The sequence below is a fragment of the Salminus brasiliensis genome, chromosome 1, assembly GCF_030463535.1.
Source record: "Salminus brasiliensis chromosome 1, fSalBra1.hap2, whole genome shotgun sequence".
NCBI lineage: Eukaryota > Metazoa > Chordata > Actinopteri > Characiformes > Bryconidae > Salminus > Salminus brasiliensis.
The window spans coordinates 62,875,588-62,903,199 of NC_132878.1; the positions used below are offsets into that span (position 1 = coordinate 62,875,588).

A 27,612-nucleotide genomic window follows, 5' to 3' on the forward strand; every position below is an offset into this window, starting at 1 on the left:
TTACATATACACTTCATCTATGATTAACACACACAATATTAGGATTAATCTTGCATTAATCAATTGTTGTGTTGGTCTTGCAGGGTTTTTATCAGTCTATCAAATGTCAGTTTCTAACATGGACATTGAGAAAAAGTTCAAATCTATATGTTTTAGCTTAAAAACCTGGTTGAACTTATTGGTAAGTTAACAGAATAGAACATACCAATTACAATGTAACAACTTAAATTCTAGGGTAATTTACCAATCAAACATTTTTTACATGTGCTCATAAGTAGAAGGTATTTTATTTTGATTTAAATGTTATTAAAATTATGTTAAGTCATATGTTCCTGCTTTCTTTATATTTTTGCTGCTTTTGTCTTTTTTTTGTAATCAAAACACATATTTTGAACTTGTTAAAATGGAAGGTAATTCAAACATAATTGGAACTTAGTGACTTTTTTAATTATGTAACTGTGTTACAAATACATATGTGTACTGTGTATGTGTAGATATGTGTAATATAAATGAAATGTATGGCAAACCCCAGATTTCTAAGGCTTGGAATGGAATAAGTACCTTGTGTGATTATGTTTCCACATTTACCTGTTTGGCTTTAATGAACATGTCTCTCCATCTCCCATTGAGGAGCAGCAGCTGGTGCTTTAGGTCGCGGGACACCGTTTCATCACATGTCTCTATAAGAAAGTTTCCTGCGTCGTTCATGGTAGTGTGTTGATCCATCCAGTGTGGAAGATTCCTGAAGAACTCCTGGAGAGGGTGAGACACATATTTAGAAAAGTATACCAATGCACCAATGTGGAGCACCAATGGGAGGAAAATGAGATGTTTTCGTAAGCTAGCTGTGATCAGGGAACTCAGACAGCTTCCATGTGCATGTGGAGTGGCTATGTCTCATACGTCTCACACAGATAAATTTGACTTTCTATGGGTTTCATATGATATAAGATACATGGAAGGCTCTGCGTACTTCATGTACAGTGTATAAAAACAGTGTCTCACTCGTTTGGTGTTCTCAGGCTGGTGCAGTGCATCCTGAGCATCCTCCAACCAGGCCTGCAGAGAGGACACAGCACTGCTGTATTTCTCCCAGTTCCCCTTTACCTCCTCCAGCATGGACCGTACACTGCGGATCTCCACCGCCAGACTCCTCCACTGATCAGCCACATCCCTCAGAAACCTCCTCACAGCATCCTCAGCTACACACACAGATATACACACAAGCACATACACTTTCAAAAATGCTTCTGTTCTTTATACCTAGAGTCTATTCTTACAAAGAGATTACAGTTTAGTCTGTGCATTAATAAGAAGCAGAATAAACAGAGAAAAACAAGAAAAAGAAATTAGATGGACCTCATGTACTAGTCTATATCCTATATCCACTATATTAGATCAGTCCCTTTGTAAGTCAAGTAATTTTATATTCAAAATCTAAACATGAGATTTGCAACCTAAAATAGTCCAACATTTTAATTTACCTTACCAAAATGTTAATACCTTGTCACAACATATATTTAACAAAACTCAAATAGCCTTTTATGTTCCTCAGACCAAAACAAAGGCACTGGCTCATGTGGGATTCACAATTTTAATGTGCACCAATCACAAAGAGAAGAGATGAAAAAAGCCCATCGTGTGTAGCCCTATAGCCGGAGGACTAGTAAAAGCAACATGTTAGTGTGGCTCCTGCCCTGTGGAAGACCCAATTAGAAAATCTCCACTAATGGACTGGTATTCCCTTCTGAATATAGTGCCTGGGAAAACCTCATTTACCAGTAGCCCGAGGAGAGAGAGCCAGGCAGGGAAAGCACGTGAGAGAGTGAGAGAGCAAGCGAGGGAGGGGGTTGCTACAGGCGAAGCCTGATTGACTATTGAGCCCCATAAGGATTTACCTCAGTGAGGGTGAAATGCAGTACGATAGTGGCTACGAATCCACCCTTAGGACAGACAGATAGTGAATGGAGAAGACACTGAACTAAAATAAATGAACTGAGTTCCCTTATCCTGTGAATGCTGTGATAACATCAGCATTAAAAACATTAAAGTGGTTTGAGCCAAAGAAAAAGCTGTTTTAAAACCGGGCACAATTCATTTGACAAATATGCAAAAAAAAAAAAAAAATCTATTTAATTTTACTTGTACTTTATTATTGCACCTTGCTCAAACAGCAGTCCAGTGGACATGTAGAACTGTTTAGTACATATTGAAAAAATCTAAGTGATCTTAAATAAATAAATAAATAATAAACTACAGAAGCTCATTTTAGGTCATTTGGAATCAGGTTTCATTCTTTATTACTACTGAATTAGGCTGAATGGGTGGGCTTATGTAAATATGTTTATGGTTGTGACGTCACAAATGAATTTAAAGCGTGTTTTTTGCAGCTTAGCTTTAATATGCGATGAGGAGTGAAAGGTATGTTTATAAACTTTAGCATTATGAAGTGTCTCACAATTTGTTTACTTATTTAGAAACCTCTAAATAAAAGAAACCTTGGATGCCAGTCTCACCGGAGCTGTCTGCGTTCGTGTAAAGCACAGCAGCCTGCTTCAGGTCTTCATGGAGGGTCTCATACTTCTGGAAGAACTGCTGGCCTTCGACAAATGACTGGCAATGCACACAGAGAACACATGATAGTGAGGAGCTAACTCATATCACTGCATGCCCTATAAAACAAGCTTCATCAGACCTCACTGAACTGAACCATCTCTGAAGATATGCACTACACACGTACTATGGCATTCATGAAGCTCAGAAACCATTTGTGAACATTCAGTCTAAAAAGCCAGCCTGTTACTGTTACTGTAGCTAGATTGGCTCTTTATTCTCACCACGTAGCTCTGCAGCAGAAGCTGTGTGGACTCCAGCCGACCATATTTGACTATCCAGGATTTGAGCTTGGATTCACCCAGTGTCAAGAGAGCCAGCATGCGGTACTTCAGCTCCCAGAACTCCAGTTTGCTCAAATGAACATGTGAGGAGGTAGATATGTAGTTTAATCTGTAAGCAATCAGATAGAGAGTGAGCATTGCTTGAAGAAGCGTGCTAACAGCCCAGTTGAATGACAGTGAGAGAAACAGCAGGGCCAATGATGCTCTCTTGAACATGCGCATGGTTGAAACACACAAACTGGATCATAATCTATAGTAAACACAATATAAAATGGCAATTTTATACAGTTTATACAATCAGACAATAAGATCACATTGTACACATCCTAAAAATGCAATAAACAGACTAGCATATTTGATGTACATGATGTCGATCATGTTAGAGGGCAATCATGTTCCTGGGAGTTTTGTCCACATACTCATCTCTATACCTAATAAAAATCAATATGTTTAAAAACTAGTTTTAATAATAATAATAATAATAATAATAATAATAAGACCACTGTTATTATTATTAAACATTGTCAACACTGCAGATTTGAGCATGACCCAACTGTTTCTTTAAGAACAGTGTAGTCTAGTTTTCTCTCATCCACACCTCTCTGCCATGTCCTGGAGCTGCTCTGCTGGTACAGGAACACCACTGACACTTCTGTCTCTGTGGAGCTGCTGGAAAGTCTGCTGGTGTGTTTCAAAGAGCCCAAGGATGTCCTGCAGAAACACAATCCACAAAATTTAAAATTTCACATTCCCTTCACACTTCTCTGCTCGTTCTTCTCACACTCTTCATTCTGTGTGCAGTGTCTGTACCTGATGCTGCTGCAGTGTGTGGTGGATGGCATTAGCGGTCTGCTCATGGCTCTGCTGAGGAAGCGGCTCCTCTTGGAGGATTTTCTCAGCCTGATGAAGCCAGATGCCCACCGCACCCAGAGGGTTTGGCAAAGCACCATCCAACTGTATATGCCAGTCCAGGAGCTGAGAGGAAATATACAACACAGCTTACGGTTACATATATGAACAGCTGATTATCCTCACAGACTGTACACAACGATCATCTCATCTTTCGCCATTTGTTGTGGCTTCTGACATTTGAGGAAATGAATTGCTCTGACAATAATGAGCTGGCTAGCTAAATAAATACTGTGGCTAGCTAGTGCTAGCTATGCTATATGCGCAGAGGTTAAGACACCCCTGGTCAGAATTACACGCGCTTTTGATTTTCTAATGCCAAAATAAGTTTGTATAATTCTAAAGCATAATTACTGTTTATTTCCTTCATTTAAACAAGTCAATGCATTAAAACACATTAAATATGTTTTCATTTTCTTCAATATTTGAACAATTGGGCATCTTGCAGCGCTTGTGCATATACAACTGAGTGCCTACTAAACCACAAACTGTGAAAAAAAAAACTAGTCAGTTTTTGTTGTTTTTTTATTATTATTAATTAATTAATTTATTTATTTATTGCGACCTGCACAGTTCAGAAAACCAGGGGTCCTACGTGACCTACAGAGCCATTAGAATTACACCAGTGCAAACGGAGGGCCATTTCTCTTCTCCTCAGGAGCACCAGACCTGCTAGCTAACATTATGCCCACATTAGGAGCTAAGCATGGGAACTGCTCTCTCGGCTGAACAGACCACACCACTGTTGATGGTAAGTCCTGTGTGCTCACCTGGCTGAACCGCGCTGGGTCTGCCCCTCTTGTCCAGCATTAACATTATAGTCGACATAGCTAATGGTGTGGAGGGCGTTAGCTAGCTAACACGCGTTAATCGCGCTTTCGGGATTACAAGATTTCAACCTCTCCTTTAGCGTTTATCGAGTTTTAAGAACTCTTGATTGTCCTGCCTCAGTTTAGTTTAGCTTTAGTGAACTCGCCCTCAACGGCCAGTGGTTCATGCAGCTGTACGTTAGTTCATGCCCCCTGTCTGTTTCCCTTCTGTATCTCTGACTTTCTGAGGAATGCTGCGGCAGTATGAACAGAGTAGGGACCCTGGTATACCCTGAGGAGCCACCATTTGTTGGCAGTCGTCCTGGATTGTGTCACTCTGAATACATTTGTGAAAAGGTGTCAAGGTGTCACCAGGAGAACTGTGGATTAAAAAGACCTTTGGAGAATTTATGCTGTAAGAGATTTGCAAGGGTGGAGGTGGGGCACTCATTACAAACACACACACACGCGCACTCAAAAAAAATAAATAATCATAATTAATTAATTTAAAAAAAATGTGCAGAAAAGCCATGTTTACATTTGTTCCCTGTAGACAATTTGTTCATGTTTTACTTCAAAATCAACAAAATGTGTCATTTGACCAGGGGTGCCCAAACGAGGCATACAACTGTGAAGAATGAGCGTCTCAGTCTCAGGAGGTGAAATTCATGCTCAGTTAGGTTAGGGTTAGGTGACTGAGCTGGCCAGTTTAAAACTACCCACTTTTTAATGGATGAAATCCTTTGCTGGGGTTTGAGTTATTTCCTACTCATTAGATTGGATGCATTTCTCTGTAAATTATCTTCTGTGGCACAAGCAGCCATGCAAGTTCAAGCCTTGACACTACCTACGCCATGCTTTTGCCAATGAACTTGTATGATTTGGATCATGAACCGATCCTTTCATTCTCCACACTTTGACCTTTCAAGCACGTTGGTCTCATTAGTCCATAAGAGTTTGTTGGAGAACTTGTGTTGTTATGTATTTTCTGGCTGATGGATTCTGATCAGGCCTTCTGATTCTTCCTGCTGATGAGTGGTTTGCACCTTCTGGACAAGGTGTGCTTCTTTTAAAAGTTTTGGTGGGCTGCTGTACCTTTACCTATGTCCTGTGAAGGTTGTTGGTGATGCCATTGACTGTTTCCGTCATCAACTGCTGTTATTTTTGCTTGCTGGACTGTTCTCTGGTTGTTGGTAGACCAGTTGTTTCTTTCTTTTTTCAGGGCATTCAAAGCTGTTGTATTGGCTAAGGCCCAGTACCTGTTCAATAGCTCTAACTGATAGATTTCCCTCTTTTTTTAGCTTCAGTGTTGATCTGTTGTTTCATATTCATCTTTTGAATTCCAACCCAAATGTCTTCGGTGTATAGCATTGTATAGCTGAATTGGTCTTGCAGTTCCAATACTTCAATAGGGGGCTATATGTATACATAATTCATATGGGACATGGGTGTGACCCTTACATACTAGTGAGGTATAGAATCAAATGTGTGTGGGACCTATTATTTTTATGTCTTTACAATACATATGAGCATTATTGATTTGATATAGATACTTACACCTGGAACATATTACTATTATAAACAAGTATTACACACATTGTATATAAGCATTCACACAATACACTATATTCTTACACATAGGTATGTACATATACAGTATATAATACATATGGGACATACTATATGTATGACTCCTCATCCCAGCACGGAACAAAATTTTCTGTGTGTGTGTGTGTGTGTGTATGTCCGTGTCCATCTCACCCTAGTTGATATTCTCTCCCAGGCCTGTTTAAGCAGTGCCTGGTCTGAGGTAAGAATACCATCCCTCTGAGTGGACTGAAGACTGGACAGCACTTGTCTTCTCTTCAGCTCATACTGAACACGGTACTGCTTAAAGGACTGGGAAAGAGGGAAAGAGACAACAAGGTTGCTTTTAAAATCAATATAATATCTTTTAGGTTAGTTAGTACTTAGGTTAAGTAGTGGAAATCATTTTCAACATACACCAATGCACACCAACTCCAATTAGGCCTGTAACAATGTCTGTTTTATTCCCCATCTTTATGCACATACAATATATGTCATCATCAATAGCTCTATTCTCAGGTTTCCTACCTAACTACAGTAATTGCTGCCTGTACCATCTGCACAGTGACCCTCGTTACACCTGGTCACTTCATGTGATTAGTATCTGGATTGAGATTTTAGCCACATGCATTTACACTCGGCAGTCAAAAGCATCTCCGGGTAGTCAGACTGAAATCTGATTGCTGTGTGGAATGGAATATGCTAAATCACTCCTTTCACTGCAATTAATTCAGTTGTTTCAGTTGTACTGGGTGGGGTTTTGGTTGTCGAATGCGTCTTGGTGAGACGAATGTGTTTACACTGCTATAACCTGAGGCTCAAATGCGTCTCAGACCCCCTTCTGAAGTGCTTTGAGTGATTGGATTTGTGTCTGTTTTTTGAGTCTTGTTCTTGAGTCTTTGTTTACAGTTGCATTTTTATGTGGCTTGGCCTGATTCAGATATTATTCTGATACTCAGGCTGCATTAAACACCCAGGTGTAAACATTGTCAACGAGTTTGCTATTAGGTCTGATGTCTTTCTAGCCCTTCATCAATGATTCATTTCTGACCACAGGTCAGCTGAATTGATTGGGTTAGCACACTATTATGAATAAATTTAATTAGCACAGTGACACTCTTCACAGTAACATAAAATAATGTTTTTAGGCATCAATTTAGAATTAATATCTCTACTTAAATAGACATTTGCTATCTTACATTTTAAAATGTATTTTAAGACATTCTTAGCGTCAACAGGAACTTTTTTTGTAAATATATTTTTTATTGTTTTCTACAGGAACTTTTAAAAATGGGAGAGGACAATATACTCCTCAAACCCTGTGCTAATAGTAAGCTGCAACTGGTTCCTCCACACAGATATGTGGTACTCCCAAAAACCACGAAAAAGGTTTAAGAAGATAGCAAAGCCTTTTAACGTCGCTGTGTCTTCAGTTGCGGACTCTTGTCCGTGGTCGTGCACTGTTCTACTGTGCAGCGACACCTGCACAAATATGCACTTTATGGAACAGTCATTCGAAGAAAATCTTCCCTGCATTCTCACCACACTAATCAGTGTCAAAGGTTTTGCTAAAGAAACATCTAAGAAAGAATGAATGAAAATCCCCCTGATATGACTTGAAAGACTTTATCAAAGGGGGTGTTGCTAAGTACTAGCTAAGCAGGGTGTCCAAATTTTGCTCTGGGTATGAAAAATGAGATAGAAAGGAAAAATAATCTTGCTGAAAATATGAAAGACATGTTTCATCATTAACTTGTGTCTATTACTTGTTAACTATTCATAGTAACAGAAATTTTGACCAGGGGTGACCAAACTTTTGTATGCCACAGTAGACACACAGATATACAGATATATAGATTGATAGAAAGCTTCAAGTGAAATTAAAGTGACTGATTTGTCTTAATTCCTTCATGTGTTCTTTAAAGTGTTAAATTAAAATCAAAGGAACAAAAGAGAATCAGAGAAGGAAAAAAGAAAACACCCACAGCACATGGAGTTCCACGTTCATACATTCATATATTCATCCAGTAGTAGAGGTTCCTCTCTCTCTCTCTCTCTCTCTCTCTCTCTCTCTCTCTCTCTCCCCCCTTTGCAGTTCCCACTAGAGCTTTTACTCAGTTACATATGACAGATATCTGTGGGCTGACTGAAATGTCAGTCTGTCAGAAACAGATTGACTACACACAAAGCCAGCCTTCTGATTACGAAGGCTGCATCAGTGACCGCATCGGTGTGTCTGAATAACAAAAGAAACCGACACTATTCTTGTCTATACAAACCAATGATTCCTAAACTCTTGTTGCAGCAAAATCATCACCAGATTATATACTGTTGTTTCATTACTATGAATTGTACCGTTTGCTTTTCAATTTTCTTGTGCATTATTGTCCCTTGAGGTCCACTCCTAATATTTAAGCATGAAATAACCGTTTTTCTAACCAATCTTTATCCCTTGGAACTAAACAGCTTGTTTTGTTACCGCGTGTTTTATAACTGATTATATTCAAATAACCTCTGTTTTGATTGGCTGCCGTTTATTGTGACTCGTTTTATCCTCAGGGACGATGGAAAAAATAACCTTCAGTCACTTCATTCATTTTCTTTAAAAGTGACCTCTGTTCTGATTGGCTGCGATAATGCTTTCTGAATTAATGGACGGTCTAAACTGCTGTAGGCTGATTGCTCACACGTAAATATGTTGATAATTGAGAAATCATAACCATGATGAATCAAATGTGGATATGCTGTTTACTTCCTTTGTATGGCATAAAGAATATATTTGTTTACAAAGTATTTAAAAAAAGCTAGGACTGTTATGTTTTTTTATGAGATAGGCCCTTTAAGATAAAAGCAGAACTCTCAGATGCTCAGCGTCCAGACTGTGCAAAATAATAATTAATATGAAAGTTTTAGTGATAAACAGCCTTCTCTTTAGGACACTTGCTGGCTTGTTTGGACAGGATTCTGCCATTATCTGAGAAATACATTCCACCAACACTTTAAAACTGTGGTGGACACAAAATCTAGCATTTCGAAAAGTGGTGAGAACATGTTCTCAGTCTAAATGAAACATGTGAGTACATTCCAGCTTGTAGGCTGTGGAATATAACAGACCCTGGTTTACCTGGTACTGCTGATGGAGGTCTCCTTTGTCCATTTGAGCTTGAGCACAATTTTTCTCCAACTGATCAGCCCAGGCTTTCAGTTCCTGCAAAACCTTCCGCTGCTCTCTCTGAGAGACAGACAGAGAGTAAGGGAGAGAGCAAGAATGAGAGAAAAGCCTTTAATTGTGTAAAATGATGTAAATTATAACAATGTGTTTTGCCTATAAACACTGTATATCATTTAAAGAAATAACAAATAGACATCAAACAGTAGTCAGAGTGTCAGTAAAGTTATTAATATGTTGGTTAGAAGAACATAGGTTTGGTTGCTGATCCAGACACTGTATGGATTTGTTCAGTTCCACCAGCAGCTCACCTAATTTACCTTAAAGGCACATTTCACTTTGTACGAATTTCTGCTTTATTCACTCATTAGATTGTACACACTTTTGAGAGTGGTCTGATCTGAAATGTTCCATTGTAGAGAAACAAGGCAGGATTTTGAACGAGACATCAGTAGATTTAAATGCCTGTAAAACCTACCCCACTTGTAAGTCCGTTTAGTTTAGTAGTGCATGCAGGGAGTTGCAAAAATATATATTTCTCCAGGAAATTCTAATTTTTAAGTTTACTATTTTACCATAATCATCATAACATATAGACACAACCTGTGGCAGTTCACTGTAAATAAAATGGCTATATTTGAGTTTTAAACATCACAAACCCTGGTTCCCTTTACCACCACTTTAAAGAAGTCAGAGTAAATGTCTTAATGGGATGTAAACAACATTTAGTTTAATTATGCCTGGAATTCTCAATTAACCTCTTAAACCTTAAAGTCAATAATTCAGTTGTTATTCCTAAAGCCAAAACAACTATATTGCAAGTTAGTTTACTAGATTTCAGGGAGTGCCACAGCGTTCAATTTCAAGGCCTATAAAAGTGTGGGCCTATATACAGGGTTTAATGAAGGACTGATTAGACTGAAGGACTGAAGACACTGGATGGTTACTGTAAATAATGGGGTTTGGGAACAGTTCATTAAAATTCATTTCAATAAAACCATTTTGCCAAATATGCATTAAAAAAGAAAAGAAGAAATAAAGACAGACCAGCAGAAAGAGATTAAAGAAACCAAAAACAAATATGCTCAGATTTGTATCAGGCCTCAAGCTGCTCAAAACCTCATCATTTCTTCCCCCGGAGTGATCATCCACAGTCTACAGCTCTGACTCAGGAGCCAATTACAGTAAGCGGTTCAAACACAGGCGAATGGTTCAGTTCAGGCAGTTTAAGCTTTAGGAACTGACCACCTGCTGGGTGTGATATTCTTTCTCCTCACTGTGTGCGTTTGCCCCGAACCACCCAACAGGGGGGCAAAAACCAGCTCAGTGGGGGGGATAATCGCTTTACGCAACTTGACATTTCCTGTTAGCGTAGCTCACAAAGCAAAGGGGAGTGAATGACACCAGCATTGTTTAGCTAATTCTATCACGATGAGGCCTTGCATCTACGCTTTCATTGTTTACAAAGACCCGATACCTTTGAGAGAAAGGCTGATTATCACATAACCTTGCTCAGGTCAGGTCTGCTGGGTGTTTCCTCCTGCCATATCAATGAACTTTCCCTATCAGTGTAATTAGTACTAAAATGCAGAGACTGAACCATTAGTTACAGTGATTTCATGATGGGGAGCAGCTACAGGAGCCCAGATAAGAATCCTGATGTTCTTCTCAGTGAAGGATCAGTGTAACCTGTTATGAAACCTGCTATAAAACCTCCTTGATTGAGGTCTAGCAAGGTCTGCTCTGGCTTATCATCAGCCTGTCAACGTCAGCCGCCAACAGCAAACCGAGGGGAGCTATTGTTATGGAAATGTGAACCAGAGCTTCATTTCTAATGTAATGCTAATAAGAATGATCGAATGGAGGACCATATGACGCCCTGGGAAATTCAGTACCGGTGCATAAAATGTATAATTCAAATTCCATTCATGAACACTTTACATATTGTCTGCTCTATTGAACATTGCAGCTTTTTCTCATGTTACGACAATAAAACATGACAATCATTTAAACCAGTTGCACACAGTGTCATAATGAGCTAAAGACACCAAGAAGGAGCTGCAGAGCAGACAGAAGCTTCAGCATACCTCTAAAATTTCTCCAATGGCTTGAGGAGCCAGACCAAACTTTGGAACACAGGCAAAGCAGAACAGAAGAGAAGGACAGCAAATATGTCATTAGTGGACAGAAGAGAGAAAAGAGTGGGCATGTAGGGAAGATGAAAAGGCATAAATAAATAAGATCATGCAGAGAGAACATGTTCCACACACCACAGAAAAAAATGCCCAAAGACAACCTTTGTTTGCCAGTAGAACACACTATGGAGATACAGGGGATGATAAAAATGTGGGTTTATACAGTACCTCCTCTTGCTGGCTAACTGTCTCTGCTTCCCCGGCGTCTGGATGGTGTTTGAGGAACTGCGCCACATATGTCATGATGGACTTTTCATCTGGCTTATCAACGTCCACATCTGAATCAGACGGGGGGGGGGGGTGGAGAGAACCTCAGAAAACATGCTAGAATCTTTTTTTTTGTTTGTTTAGTTAGTTTTAACATAATACCATGGTTAAATGTATACAAATTTACAATGCATAAAAAGATACAATACAACACCCCTTCCCCCTACCCACCCTTAAATTAAAAAATAGTGTTTTGTCTATTTTGTCATCACCTTGATGGATTTAAAGATGTGAAGTGTAGACTTTCAGTTTTACTTCAAGAGGTTTAACAAGATTATTGCATTAACTGTTAAGGTATTACAGCCATTTTAACATAGAAACATAGTCCTTATGTTTCCGCCAGATCAAAAGTATTTGGACAAACTAACATTATTATTTATGTAAAGGGAATTTTCAATACTTGGATAAAATGAGTGCCTAAAGTTCTGCCTGAACTCATGGACATCACCAAACGCTTAATTTTCTCTCTTGAGATGATTGGCTGGCCCTGTACTTCAGCCACCTTCAGTTGCTGCTCGTTTGTGGGTATTTCTGCCTTCAGTTTTGTTTGTCCAGCTGTTGATTTGCCTTCACATTATAATTTGGTGTCGTAATACATCTGTGGCGATTGCCAACCTATCAGTTTTGTTGGATTTGACTGAACCTGAGCAGAAAGTATAGTATGCTAAATTTTTATACACTTCAGAATGTCTTCTACTGCGTCTGTCAGCAGCCAAATCATGCCCTGGTTACCCAGTTCTGTTGGCAGCCATACATGCTATAACAGTGCGTCCACCGTGTTTGATAGATGATGTGATATGCTTCAGATCATGAACCCTTACTTTCCCTCTTCCTACTCAAGCTAATCTTGGTTTCATCTGTCCAAATATTGTTTCTGCCTTATTGATTTCTTGTCTTTTTCATCTTGAAAGTTCTCATGAACAGCAAATGCAAGTTTAACAACTAAACTAAACTTTTTTAGCTTTTTAATTGGTCATGGAATAAAGAGGAAACTGGTCACACCTGACCATGAAATGTATTAGTCACCTGATTACTTTTGAGCCTGTGAAAAAAAGGAGGGTCTTTGTACAAAATGGCTGTAATTTCTAATCCCTAGGCTGGTGAACAAACTAATATATCATCCTCCTAGCATGATCACGTCTACCTTCGGGGTCGAGCAGGCGTGGTATTCCCAGCTCTCTCTCAGCCAGTGAGAAGGCCTCCTCTAGGTTGGCTCTGTTTGGTCGGTTCCACACGCGCTCCATGTTGACCAGCTGTGGCCGCAGAGCGAAGATAACAGCATGGAACGCCACACCCGAGCGCCAGCTGGGACCAAAGTCCTTTACATCCAGCCCCAGTCTCCTGCAGTAGCACACATTACAGCTCATGTAAGCAGGGCAGTGGCTTTACATTGTTCAGATGACAAAACAGGATTAATTGAACACTGCACCCATTCATGCACAGCACAACAACCAAGCATGACCATAATAAAGATTAGCTACCATGTATATTTCTCATGTACGTCCACTTACTGACTACTTAGGGAGGCCCTCTACCTAATAGATTCAATATAGACTGCAGTCTCACAATTTATCAGCCACCCTGCATCCCATTCATCATAGCTCATGTTTCTGACTACGACCACTGTTAACCACATGTTATTTGGGCTGTGAACCATTCTCAGCACACTGACATGAGTGTGTGTGTGTGTGTTTGTGTGTAAAACAGCAGTACAGAGTTGTACAAAGTGCTGCATGCTACAGATAAATCACAGATAATCTCTATTCACAACAAAGTATGGGGGCAGGTGAGCGAAAGTGCAAATTCCACATCACTGCAGTATATACTGACACTAACATATTAGTTAGTGATCTTACTTAGTAGCTGTTCGCTGAACCCATTTGAGCAGAGCTCTCTTGGCCCCGCCCTGAAAGGAGAGGCGGGGCTTGCGTTTGACTGGTGGACTGGCTGTCTCTGTGCTGTTGGAGCTGTCCACTGACGAGGTGCTGCTATTCTGACCCTTCTGAGGTGGTAAACTGCTGGTGAGTTCCTCTATCTGTGGGCAGAAAATGAGGAAAAAAGCCAAAGCACATTATTACTAATTTAACGACTGATTTATAATACATATTTGAAGATGTGTGGGTTACTATAGTCATGGATGTACTAGTAGGGCAGAGTGGGCCAACCTAACACAGGGATGTTTTATGTAGTTGAGGGGATTCAAATAGATCATGCTTTTAGCAACCTTATTTATCATTTGAATTCAAATTATTCTAACAGTAACATCATCTGCAGCTGTTCACAGCAAGAAGATATTTCTCACTGTTCTCATCAGCTTTCTCATCAGAATTTACTCAATTATTTGAATCTAAGTGGCTGTAATATAGCATTGTTTTAAAGCATATAAGTAACTCGCAGTGAAAGCTAAGTACAGCGTCCACATGGTGGAGTTAGTAGTTAGATGATGTTGTAACAAGGCTTCCAAGGATACCAATTCCACAGATTCATCAGAAACACAGTGTTAGGATGTCATGTAAATAAAATATATTTAAATGTTATTGTGCTGATATGTTTGCTGCTTTACTGTGTGGAAAAAGAAATGTCATTGTTAAACACAGCCTCTTTCACTTACATTTATTTGAATGCGGCTGGTTTTATGTATTTATGTTGGAAAGACCCGACCAGTTCAAAGAACAGAGAAATGTATTTCACTAATTTGTTACAATTAACCCCACTTATGTGGTAAGTTCAATCCCACTCATTCACTCTCAACCAGCTGAAGTGTTCCTAAAAGCATTAGGTGCTACAAATGAAACATCTACAACGACATGTATTTAAACTTTTAAAATGATTTAGCAATTGCAGTACTCCTACTACTCTGTCAGGTGCATCTGTACAGTAAATTATGGCAGTCAATAACTGCCCTGTACTTAGAAAAGAACAGAAACCCTGTTGACTCAAATGACCTTATAATGGAGTCCAATATGCCTGCCTATGTTTCAAGTGTTTCAGCATCAGAAGTCAACAGAGTTTCTGTTCTGCAACGTTTACAAAGAAAATCATTGAACATATTGCTGAAGATATGGAAGATTAGGCTGTAAAGTTGTCCTTTCGTCCTTTTGTCTTACCTGGAAATACAATATGATGGTCCATATCAAGCCAAGTACAATAGAGGGTCTGCCATCTACAACATCCGTAGTGTTGATGTTGACCAGTTTGATCTGTCAGAAAAGGATGATATGATACATATACACTTCTCATTTCATTACAGAAGACATCACACAACAGTTATTTAGTACTAATATTTACAGAAATAGGTCTAATTTTTCCATTATTATATGTTTATGACGTTTCTTCATTACTCCTGGTCTAGTGAGAATGATCCTGATTCAAACATTGTCTGCATTAAAAATATATACACAAAAGGCTTTACTGACCGGCGATCCTCTATACACAGACTGGAGGTGAGAAGGGGTCACACACGGTGAAGGGAGAAAGGAGGAGAGAAGAGATAACACACTGTTAACAAAAGGAGGCCAGGGATAGAAAGTGTGTGCCCCTCAAACTGAGAGGCGGTTGATAAGGACAAGCTCCCTGACAGCAGGGGTATCCAGCACATCCACATACAGATGGATACAGATAAGAGACAATCTAGTCCAGTCTTTCATTGAACACACACACACACTCACTCATGCACACTGACACAAACAGTACAGTATGAGAGCACATACAAACAAACCTTAGCTGCTGCTGCAATTGGTTAACGTTCAGTACTGCACTGCTTGGTGCTTAATGACCGAAGCAATGCAGCATTAAAACATGCACAGCACAGTTACTATAATGCTAACCTAACGTAGCCAGTCACACTGCAGGTTAGTGGTGACCCAGTCGCAAAGCTTTGTATGCAATATTTGACTGTGCCATTAAAGGGCCCATACCCAATCTTTTAATTTTATTATTTTGCAATTTAACTGCAAGCATAAGAGAAAATGTCATAATTATATGATTGATTAGAGTTGATTGAGTTAAATTCATCATCAAGAAATGTAAGTAATATAGCACATGGGTGCGTAAATGTATAAAAGCAGAAAAACATCCAAGGGAGTGTATACTTTTTATAGGCACTGTATAACATTACTGTATTACTGTTTGGGTGACCCCTTCACATCTGAAATTTTGAAACAAACAGTTATGTTTTGGACAAAACTCCTAAGGAACATCACTAGAAAAAATTTAACTACGGCAACTGTTTGCAGAGTTCTCTGTATGTATGTGTGTGTGTGTGTATATATATATATATATATATATATATATATATATATATATATATATATATACACACACGCACATACATATATATAATGATGAACACATTTCACAACATGATCAATTCCAAACATGCTGTTATTGCAGTTTATTTTATATGTAGGCCTGTATGAAACTTAACAGCACATTTAGAAAAAATCACACTGTACATCAAACTCTTTAATTTTAGAAAAGCAGGGATCCTTCAGTTTTCCATGATATAGGCCCTTTAACAGAACAAACTAAATGCGCAAACTAAGCAGACAAACTGGAGTTTCAGTATGACTGAACAAATCTGTAGTCTGTGGTATAGCACATGAAGGAAGAAAGAATAAGAGACAGACACACAGAAAAAGAGCAAGAGAGCGAAAGAGAGGTATAAAAGAGAGAGATAATAGGTTGCGATAGAGCGGCGCACTGGCTGAGGATCAGCCATGTATCTTCACTTCAGAAATGAATCCTCACCTCCTTAAGAGGCTCAGCGTAGCCTCATTCGCACACTAGCCATACAGTCACTGCAAGACTAAATGAAATTTCTGTGTTGTACTCCTGCGAGACTGAGGGATACTGAGGGTAACCTGCTGTGCGAAGATGAGCCTCGACTGAAAGCACAGTGATAGTTTACAGTGTAACAGCAGATATGGCAGCATCGATAAGCTTTATCTTGGTTGGCTGTTTCACACGGATTGGAGAGTACAGGGCCTTATGAAAATAGACTTTGGATGAGTTACTGGAATGAAAATGGGAATCAGGAAGGCATGCCCAAACGTAAGATTTACAACCTCACAGCTAGAGATTTACACCCAACGAATACAAATGGCTTCAATCTGCACACCAGTCCACACTCCATACACCACCGGGATTTATCTACATAGGCTGAACTACTGGATATCTAAAACATATGTACCATTTGTTGGTTATATGAACACATACAGTACAAGGGTTTAACACTCCCTCTGCAGGGGCTTGTCTGTGAGCCCACAATTTTGACAGCAAAATTCCCAGACTTATTACATCCGAAGGCTAATCATTCAGCAAACTTAGTCAATTTGTAAGTCATAGGAGTGATGGATGCTGTGTATTAAATCCTAGCTATGTAACTGAAACAGAAATAAAGACATGACTTCACTTACGGTGGACTACTAGGCTTGTAAAACCATATCTGAGCATGATTTGCTTGTTTTGAGCAATTTAGAGGTGGACCTGTTCGTGTGCCATGGATCATTGCTCTGCTGCATAACCCAACTGCACTTGAGCTTTAGGTCACAAACTGACAGGCAGACATTCCTCCTTCACAATTTTCTGACAGAAAGCAGAATTCAAGGTTCCATCAATTAAGTTGTCTAGGTCCTGCAGAAGCAAAGCAGCTCTAGAACATCACACTACCACCACCATGTTTGACTGTTGGTATGATGTTCCTATGGTGGAATGCAAGTGGTATGCTTGATGGTTCTACCTTGAATCATCAGTCCACAGAATATTATATTTCAAGTCCTGTCTAGATGCTTTTTGGCAAATGTGACACTGTTTTATTTTGGTCAGCAGTTAGAATAGCACTGTACTGTGTTACATGCATGTGGTAACAGTAAGTATGCAGTTCATTGCAAAGTCAGTAATTAATAGTGTGCTGTGTTTAATGTGGAATTTTCCTTCATCTGCTGGTTATGCCAGTTACAGCTGTATAGTGGTTGGTGTGGCAACAAAAACACCACTACCTGCCAGTGAGCTACCACACTACCACGTGGGAGACGTTGATTCCTGGTCTGGGTGGCTATGCTGCGCTACACCAATAAGAGTCCTTTGGCAAGACTCCTAACGCTACGTTGTCCCACCTCTGTAATATGAGTAACCTTGTAAGTCGCTCTGGATAAGAGCGTCAGCTAAATGCTGTAAATAGACAGGACAGCAGTGATGGTCAACAGCGATGTCTCTGAGATATTAATGATCTTAATATGTTTCTTTCTTAGCCAGATCGCTCACCCTGTCTGGTTAAAGACTCCCTGCCAAAGTCACATTTTTTCAGTGTTATTGCTTTGCATCTGATCTTACTTAAGGCTTTGTGGAATTTAAGGAATTATAGGTCTTGTTGGGATTTTTTTTGGTGGGTTTATCATCTTCTGGATTTGTGCAGTTTTTATAGTTTCATGAAATATTCTGCAACAAATTCATCTCCGGTTTACTGACATTGAAATGAAATGTCACAACTTATTTAAAACTAATACAGTAAATGCAGCTGAGCTTATATGTCCTATTCTTGCAAATAGACAGTACTAAAATCTAAAGTACATTGCTTTGTTTTCTGCATGTCTCAGGAGTTTCTGCACTATTACATGCCCCCCAACCCCCCCATCTTTCCCCCCTCTCTTTCCCTCTCTCTGGTGGGATGGAGGAAAAGAGCAAGGAGCAATACCAGAGAGAAGGACGGGAGGAGGTCACACAGGTCAAGTTGAATTCTTATGACCTGGAGCGCTTCACCTGAGCAAAACACTCTGGGAAAGAACCTAGCTTACCCTCCTGCCCTCCAGGAAGCGCAGAGCAGTTCCCACATTGGCCAGCCAGTGGATTCTCCTCAGCTTGCGGCCCTGCTCACACGGCTGCAGGAGGGGAAAGGGAAAGGAGAGAGGGGGAGGAGCACATGAAGGGAAACAAAGAGAGAACAACATTTCAGAACATACAAAGACTGTGGATAACCAGTGGAAACAGATGGACAGAAACAAAGACAAACATAATCAGTAAAATTATCCTGTAAAGCAGCATGTGGTTCGAACAAGTGATCCACAAAGTAAATGATCGTATGAAATGTCAACAAAGTGGCAAATGTAAGGACAGTTGAGGGCAAAGGCAAATAAACCCAAACCCTGAGAACGTTGTGCCATTCTGTGCAGCATTGATTGGTTCAGCACAGCATAGACCTGAGGCAACATTGGCCTTATGGGACTACGTACACTATGCACTCACTATGAATGTGTGTGTGCGAGGGAGACAGACCCATAGAGAGAGAGAGAGGAACATTGTGTGTGGAGGTGTGTGGGTGTTGGGAGTTTTATGTAAAGCCTACTTTGTCTAGACAATACATGGGCTGTTGTTTTTGTTGTCTCATAATTATGACACATTTCTCATTTATTCAAAAGTTTGAGCACCCTTCTTGGCCAAATAACCCATTTTGTTCTTTATTTGAATTAAAACGTAAATCAAACATAAAACACAATATTTTCAGCAAATCTTAATGCATAGTTGTTGCACTGGACACTGTAAGCATTGGAATGGATCTGTTTGTTTTTTTTTGACAAGGTGTCAGGCCTTGAATCACAAGCTCTAGAATCTCCATCCCTTACAACCCCTTTAAAAAACAACCTCAAAAATCACAAACTCTAGAATGATGACACCTCAAATAACAAATTCTTTGCCTAGAATCACAACTTCTACAATTACGAACTCTCAAATTACAGTGACTACGTTCACACCCCCTAGAATCTCAACAATCTCAATAATCTCTACAATCTCAACCTCTAGGCTCACAACCACTAAAATCACAACGGCTAAAACGTCAAACCCCAGTATCACAACCTCTAGAATTACCTACTCTCAAACTCTCAAATAACAACACCTTAAATCATAACCTCTAGGATCACAACCTCTAGAAGCACAAACTCTGAAGTCAGAACCTCTGAAATTTTAACCCCTTAAATGATCATTTGCTGTTGTAGCCACATGCTTGAAAGGTTCTTTTCTTATTAACATTTATTATTATTATTATTATTATTATTATTATCTAACCACATGTGCTTAGTGGGCGTACATGAGCACAGAGGAAAAAAGCAGTGTAACCAAGTCGTTTACCAGTGTGTGTCCAGACAGCACTTCCAGCAAAGCCAGCAGCATCACTCCATCCTTAATGTCCTCAAACAGATCCTTCACCACCAGCGGAGGATCCCTCTGCACAAAACATCAATATTTAAGAAAGTGGTGAAAGCAAATCAGGGCACATGGGTAAAATGTTATACTGATATTATTTGGTTGGATGTTTTTGGATGACTGATTGGCACAAGAGAACATTTGAAAAGTGATTTTAAGGTCTAAACAAACAGCAATTATATGGAAGACAAATCAATAGGCACAGACAGGAACATGAGAAACACCACACATGTTTAGGGCATGGCAGAAGAGATGAGATGATGTAGAGGTGTGAGTGTGTTTATTAGGGGCAAAAAATATGTTACTGTTTTCAAGAAAATGATGAAAGAGCAATTTTTGCTCATGCTGTCAGTTTGGATGTTGTGGTTAGCAACTGTACAGTTTAGTGCAATCTTTAGTCCGGCCGGCTCTCTAAAACCTCTGGGGAAAATTGCTGATTCTGAGAAGAGACGCTTCAGACAGACTGACCTGATGTAGCCTTTCCCTCTGCTAATCCCCAAACCCTTCTTTACTTCAAGCACACATCCAGGATTTCTCTTAAGACACCAGTCACATGAGCAGGATTTGGATTGGGAAAGCAGCCGAGTGGCAAAGTCATTCATGAGGAGATTAATATGAAAGTGAGAGAGGGGGGTGGAGGGTGGGAGTGGGGGATCGAAAACAGGAGAACGAGTTTAAAAGCAACTTAACCAGCATGGAAACAGCACAAAACTGAGAGAGTAAGTAAAGGATGGTGAGAGAGATTAAGAATGAAAGAGTGGAGATGGTCTTAATTACAGGGAGAGAGGAAGAGGGAGACGAAAAGCAAGAGTGGGAATGACCTTAATTAGAGTCAAACTGGGAGAAGGAGAGAAAGAAAAAAAACAGAGAAAGCAAAAGAGAACAAGAGAGAGAAAGACTAAGGATAAACCGAAAGAACGGGAAGGAAAAAGGTGACAGTAGGAAAGCAAGAGTGGGGGTGGCCTTAATTAGAGTCAATCTGGGAGAAGGAGAGAAAGAGGAGAAGAGCAGAAAGAGAGGGAGAAAGACAGAGGGAGAGAAAGGATGAACTGAAAAAAGCAAAAGAGAGAAAGAATCAGAAGAGGAAGTGAGAATGGCCTTAATTAGAGTCAATCTGGAAACGGGGGGTGGGGGGTTAAGATAAAAAAAACAACAACACAGTCAAGGGAGAGCTGCACTCACTGAAAAAATGATGGAAAAATTCCAACAATTAGGAGAAATTCTTCTTCTTATTATTATTATTAATATTATTATCATTATTATATTACCCACCCTTTGGCCCCCCAGCGGTGTTATTGCAAACTTCTATTACTTCTAAGAATAGCCCCACCAGTTTCTACCGAAGTCTCTGTTACAGAATATGTGTGATGTGTAATAAGCCTTTCTTTTTAAGAAGTTAATGTTCTAAACATTTGTTGTGTTGTTTTATTTTTACTTTCTTGATACTGTATCTAAATAATGTTGCTGTCACACACAAAACTCGTATCTCTAACTTTCCAGGAGAAGGAAAAGATCTTCTTAACTTTTAATGGAAGTCAGTGTAAAAAGATTTCATTCCGATTCATTTTGGAGCATTTCTATTGGCCCCTTTTTTCACAACATGTAAAGAGCAACTGCCAGATTCACATTATATTAAAATGGGAAATGGCTAATATGCAGATACAAGATTTTTGTGGGCAGAGACTATAAGACCATGCCAATAAAGCTTATCTTGAACTAAGTTGAAATGAATTAAATTTTGAAATGGGAACAAGAAATAGGGGGGCTGGAAGAGGAAGGGGATAGAGAGAAAGAAATGACAGAGAGAGAGAGAGAGAGAGAAGGAAAGGACAAGGGAAAGACAGAAATGTTTTTTTAAGATTAGCCTAATTAAGCTCTTCTGAGACAGAGGAGAGGAGGGGGCTGACTATGAAAGTCCAATTAGCCCCGCAATAATTTGGAAACTAATTGAAGTTAAATTCACGTAATGGGAGATTACGTTTTTAAAAAGAAGCACTCTGACTAATTGTGCAACTGATGAAAAATCTGACTGAAAAGCAAGGAAACAGCTATCGAGAGAATGAATCAAGGCCTTAAGCTAATTACATGGGTCTGGTCTTAATTGATTGAAATTGATTGTCAAGTCTGTCAGTAAAGCGTGCAATATTCATTTGACCGGCCGAACAAAGCCTCGAGACTGGTGCAGTGTTTGGTGTCAGCTGTGTGACCAGCTTAAATGTTTAACTGCACAAAGGCCTCAAACAAGGCTTCAGTGCATATCTACGGATTGGTGTAGGAAGTGCCATAGTAAATACCATCATATGGTCTTTACGTTGTGTTTATATACCATTTCATAAATAATTGATCAATGAAAATTGCATAAAATGTCATTACATTAATATCAATTACAGCTTTTTCCTTTCTTTTGTAAAGCTCTCATTTCAGAAATGGTGATTTTGTACATGTACAAAAGTATCCAGACATTTCTTATTAGCTGCTTAAAGGAAAACCCACTGCTGACACAGGTGTTCAGTTGTGCACACACAGATTATGTAATCTTCATTAAAAAGCACTGACCAACAGAATGGGATGCTGTGGAGGAGCTACACCTGAGCCTAAGGTCATCATGCCTAATTCGGCTCTGGATCAGTGAAACTGTGCATCCAGTGCTTTTGGCATGAGTTGAGAGTAGCAGAACCAATCATCCAACATCAGTACCTGACCTCACTAATGCTGTCCTTGCAATCAAATGCTCACAACAATGTTCCTATATCTGTAAAGATTGCAGGCTGCAAATTTGCAGTTAATACCCTTGATTTCAGAGGAAAACTTGGACAAGCAGGTGTCCACAAACCTTTGGACACATAGTGTACATGGTTAGAGTATGACACAAAAGTGTAGGCCCTTGTAATTTAAGAGGTTAATTGCTAGTTGCCCTGTTTCGAGTGTATAAACATTGTGCAGGCAATTCCCCAGACTGTCTTGGTCGTTCTTGTCATCTTCAGTATGTTGTGCTGCATTTTTGTTCAGCGCTCAGACCCACTGCTGCAGAAATCTGTGTGTTCATTAGCGTTAAAGCACGTTAATGGGCTGTTTGAAGCCCCCTAAGTGGGGCATTGCTCTCTGCTTGTGTCAGGCAATGATACGCAGGACCTGAGAGGCCTAATGGGGCTCGTTGGCTGTGTGTGTGTGTGTGTGGTGGTTAACTAGGTCCTTGCAGCTGGATATCTCAAAGCACTCGCTGTCTTTTTTTTTGTGGTGCCGTGAGCCACTCAGCCTGGGGTATCTGTCAAGCACGTGAGAAATGGGTTCATCCACAATATTGGGCGTACCGTAATTAAGCCCTAACCCAGCCTAAGAGGATTTGTCAAAATCGAAATGGAGGGTTCCCTCTCATGCGTGCTCTCCCTTCTATCTCTGTCTCTCTCTTCCTGACACACACACACACTCTTCATTCTCCTACCCCTCCTCTCTGTAGTGCCTAATCAAGTGGAGGCTCTTAGGCAGATGAAGGTTTCGCTCCTGCCTCTCCGCCTGTCCTTCAAATTCACACACTAACACTCACACACTTACACACTTACAGGACTAGTTCAGTGCTAATTTACAGTTTTCCTTCTTACACCAAATGTAGACAATCCACCAAAACATGTGGTGTCTGGAGTAACTATGAGGCTAATAAATAGCTAGCTAACAAATAATGGATTCTTACCCCATTGATTAGCATTGAGCAACCCTGCACAAACTGCATATCAAGCAAGTTGTTAAGTAAACTTAGGCAGACTTGCTCATGCGGTTTCTGATTCTGTATAACAATAGGATAAGAGATTATCCATGGGAAGGAACCATATCATGGAGTACCCAGTTTTACCCACGCCCTTTAATGTGGCTCCAAGCACTAAGTGTCCCACACTGCTCTTGTGTATGCGTATAATTGAGTTGGTGGGGTGAACACTCTTGATAATATGATCAATACAGTGCTGTTCAAATATTGATCAATGATCTAATCAAGTAAAGGATTAACTAACCACTGAAACCCTAAAGCTGTGTTTATTAGTAACAACCTTGCTTTTGGCCTTTTAGCCGCTTTCCCAGCTTCCACACACTACACCAAGGTCTTCCAGCTTCTGTGTGCTGCAGTCCTCTAGCTTCATTCTCTGGTCATTCTCTCTTCTCTGGCTGACCTAGTGTTAGTTTTTTGACTTTTTAGCTTTACTTCCATATTTTTCCTAAGTAGTCATTGTGCATGTAAATGATGGGGGCGGAATATTTGCAACAGTCTTATGGTTTTGGAGTTGGCCCATTTTCAGTCAAAATGGTAGTGTTTGAGGTTAACAGTTTATCAGCCCCATATATTATTCAACTAGGACAAGAGAGTTTTCTATTCTAGGGCATCTGTAAAAAAGAAGAATACATGCAATGTCTTTATAATGACTTTAGTCTTTCTGTATAGTAAAGAACTAGTAAAAATGTTCATGTCCTCCACCATTAGCTTAACCATGGCAGTGCTGACGGGAATTAGCATTATGAAATGCTAATTTGTGAAAACGTTTTTAAGAGTTCATGTTGTGACTGACAGACCTTGCTTACACATCGAGGAGACAATGTAAACTGTTCTCAGGCCTGTGGAAGATGCCCTCATACCTGAGGGAGCATTAGAGTTCACTATAAAGGACTTCTACATTCTGATTACAGATATTTTGTACTGACACCAATCATCGTTTGCTTTGGGTCTCTGGGATTAAAGCTAACACTCAGCAGGGATTTGCCTCTTCATTCTGGCATGACAATGGTAGGACAGCATGAACATAAAATTCAGAAACGATACGTCATTCACAGCAAAATGCCAGACACATTCAGACACAGAAGTAATCTGACAGTTTGACAGCTTGACAGCTTTGTGCTCATGCGCACTGTAACATCCTCATCCGTGCCGCAGGAAAGCTCTGACTGATATGAGTTTAGTAATTGACCAAATATTAACATGAACCTGAATCCATTCTGTAATCCTCTTTTGTTACACCTGCAGAGGGACCAGAGACGAGGGGAAATTGAAGGAATTCTCGTTCTTTGTTATCTTAATAACGTTAATGATTAGTCTTGTGCCTTCAGGCGGTGAATTAGAAATCTGGAGATTCACAGGAGATGATTTGCATCATGCAAGGGGGGCTAACAGATGGACCTCTTAGAGGTAACTAAGGCAGAAAGTCACCTCTCTCTCTCTCTCTCTCTCTCTCTCTCGCTCTTTCTCCTTAATTGTCTTATGACCTTCTTCCCTCTATGTATCCTTTCTTTCATTCTGCAACATCCTAACCCCTTTGTTTTACTGCATTTCATGTTATAACACAATTATTGTTGTAACAGGCAAGCTAGGCCTGTCACAATAAGTATGTCATTGCCTTATCATACAATATATGAACAGGACATCGATATTGCCCATTGTGTTTACCTGCGTGTATTTTAGCAGAGGTTTTAGCCAGTTGCACTGTTCTGTCAAACAGAGGGGGATTCTCAATACAAAGTACGCCAACTACCGCAAAAGGTGATTACAAGCCTCCTGGGGAAGCAGAGTTAAGACTTTTAACATTGCACTGTGTGTCTGGTGTGTCAGTGGAGAGCAAAGTTTGTCTTCTTTTTTTTCCTTTTTGATGATCTGAAAAATGGTCGACTCCTTAACCCAAAATATGTAAAGAAATTACATGATGTCAAAAAGTGAAAAATGAATAGCAAATATAGAGATACAGGGTTTTTGTGTGACAGCAACAAAATGTGATTAGATAGTTAGAGTTACACAATTAATTGCAATTTCAATGGATCAACAGAAATGGTCTAAAACATTTTGGAGAAATAAAATTTTACAAAGAATTTAAATTTTTACAAAGTTTATTGTTCCAACAACAATATGTTTACTCCATTTAAACTGATTACATGGAAATTTGTAGCATGATTATATTCATACAACAATTTGCATTCACTAAAAAATATCACCCAAGAGTGAAGGCTATGATTATGATGTGTGGATCTCTAGATCACACTGGGTTCAGGTTTTAATAGCAGTGAACCTGTGCAATACATGTTCTGGTGTAAAGCTTTGGATAAGCGCTGAAGGCTTACGTGAATTATGCATATATGTTGTCTAATGAAGAAATCTTCTATTCATTAAGTCCTGACATAGAATACTGTTTCACTGCTAATGATCTTTCCTGAATGATGCACATTTGTTTACATCAGTGTGTTTACATCAGAGTGTTCATAGGAAATTTGTCCACCCTTTGCTGCAGTAACAGCCCCTACTCTTCTGGGGAGGCGTTACATTACATGTTGGAACATTGCTGTGAGGATTTTATTGAATTTAGACACAAGAGCTTTGGTGTGGTCAGGTAATGATGTTGGATGATTAGTTCTACCACTTTACCTCATCCCAAGGGTTCTGGCTGGAGCTCCATCACTGCTGAGAATGCAGTTTCATTGCTCAACAACCCAATGCTGGGGGGCTTTATACCCTCATAGCTGTAACTGAGCATTTTTATGTGGCTCCAACTCATCCCATTTTATTTCTATTGTTTTAATATGGACGATCTATGAAACATGTGCACATATTTTAACCAGTGTGAGTGATGGCTGTGCCTTAGAGCAGCTCAGTGCACTAATTAGAAGGTGTGTCTGGATGCTTTTTTGGGGGGGCACTTAGTGTGTGTGTTCACAGTTTTCTCATTGGTGTCACGTCATAAAGAAGCAAATCCTTGCAGAGTGATGCTTCAACCTTTAAGACCCACATCAAGTAATATTTGGTGTTAATGCATGATTTCTATAATCAGAGTCTGGACAGATATGTTGGAATTCCAAAAAGATGCCATTGGTTGACTTCTCGTGTCTGGAAGAACATACATGCTGGTCTTCACCTTCCCAACAGTGGCAGCATTGAGGGATAGGAGGTGTCCTAGTTTTGGAATTAGCAATGACTAAATTGGGGAGAAAACCAGGAAATATAATATAATCATTTTTAAGTGATTTTAAGATGATTTTAAAGTATATACTTTTTTCCCTGCTGCTTCAGTGCTTATGCAACAGAGTGATACTAAAACAGTCATGAACAGATATGAACAGAGCCTAAACAGCAGAAACCAGCTACCCAACGCTCTTTGTTCTTCCGTGAGACGCTTCCACATTTAACCGTACGCTCTGAATTGCAGTGGACACTCTTGGCCCTGCTCACCACGTGTGCACTCGGACAGGTAAACACTTGAAACTGCTGTAACCATGGCAACGTCAGTTTTGTGTAGGCTGAGGTTAAAGGTACATCAGACAGCAAGAGGAGAGCAGCAGGGGGGGCGGTGATGGAGGCCGCGATATCTAAACAGCACAAAGAAACCTGCAGGACTGATTATTTCTTTCATTTCCGAAGCCATTGTCTGAGTGATGGGCGAGAGTCTTTGTCTTTCTGAATAGACATTTATTTCTCAAATCTGTGATACACACATGACCACAGTTTGCAGGTCAGTGCCAAGACTATGTACAAAGCCTGACTGCAGTGTTTTTGCATCTTTTCGCTGAAATTAAAATTGAAATAATTTCTGAAATATTTGCTTTGGTTATCTGCAGTA

The 27,612-nt window shown here is 39.7% G+C and overlaps 1 protein-coding gene across 6 annotated transcripts in view; it reads right to left on the reverse strand.

The window, feature by feature from the left end:
- Window positions 1-27,612, reverse strand: part of syne1a (spectrin repeat containing, nuclear envelope 1a) — a 165,590-nt gene that overhangs the window by 111,999 nt on the left and 25,979 nt on the right. For all 6 annotated transcript variants that reach the window (XM_072685563.1, XM_072685603.1, XM_072685554.1 and 3 more), the window contains exons 3-17: window positions 19,958-20,053; window positions 18,628-18,711; window positions 15,250-15,270; window positions 14,941-15,033; window positions 13,690-13,868; window positions 12,978-13,174; window positions 11,735-11,844; window positions 9,327-9,434; window positions 6,377-6,514; window positions 3,708-3,872; window positions 3,496-3,608; window positions 2,838-3,006; window positions 2,517-2,613; window positions 1,006-1,202; window positions 589-753 (exon numbers count right to left, since the gene is read on the reverse strand). In XM_072685563.1, the coding sequence (XP_072541664.1) occupies window positions 589-753; window positions 1,006-1,202; window positions 2,517-2,613; window positions 2,838-3,006; window positions 3,496-3,608; window positions 3,708-3,872; window positions 6,377-6,514; window positions 9,327-9,434; window positions 11,735-11,844; window positions 12,978-13,174; window positions 13,690-13,868; window positions 14,941-15,033; window positions 15,250-15,270; window positions 18,628-18,711; window positions 19,958-20,053 (1,932 nt within the window). The remainder of the gene's footprint in view (window positions 1-588; window positions 754-1,005; window positions 1,203-2,516; window positions 2,614-2,837; window positions 3,007-3,495; window positions 3,609-3,707; window positions 3,873-6,376; window positions 6,515-9,326; window positions 9,435-11,734; window positions 11,845-12,977; window positions 13,175-13,689; window positions 13,869-14,940; window positions 15,034-15,249; window positions 15,271-18,627; window positions 18,712-19,957; window positions 20,054-27,612) is intronic.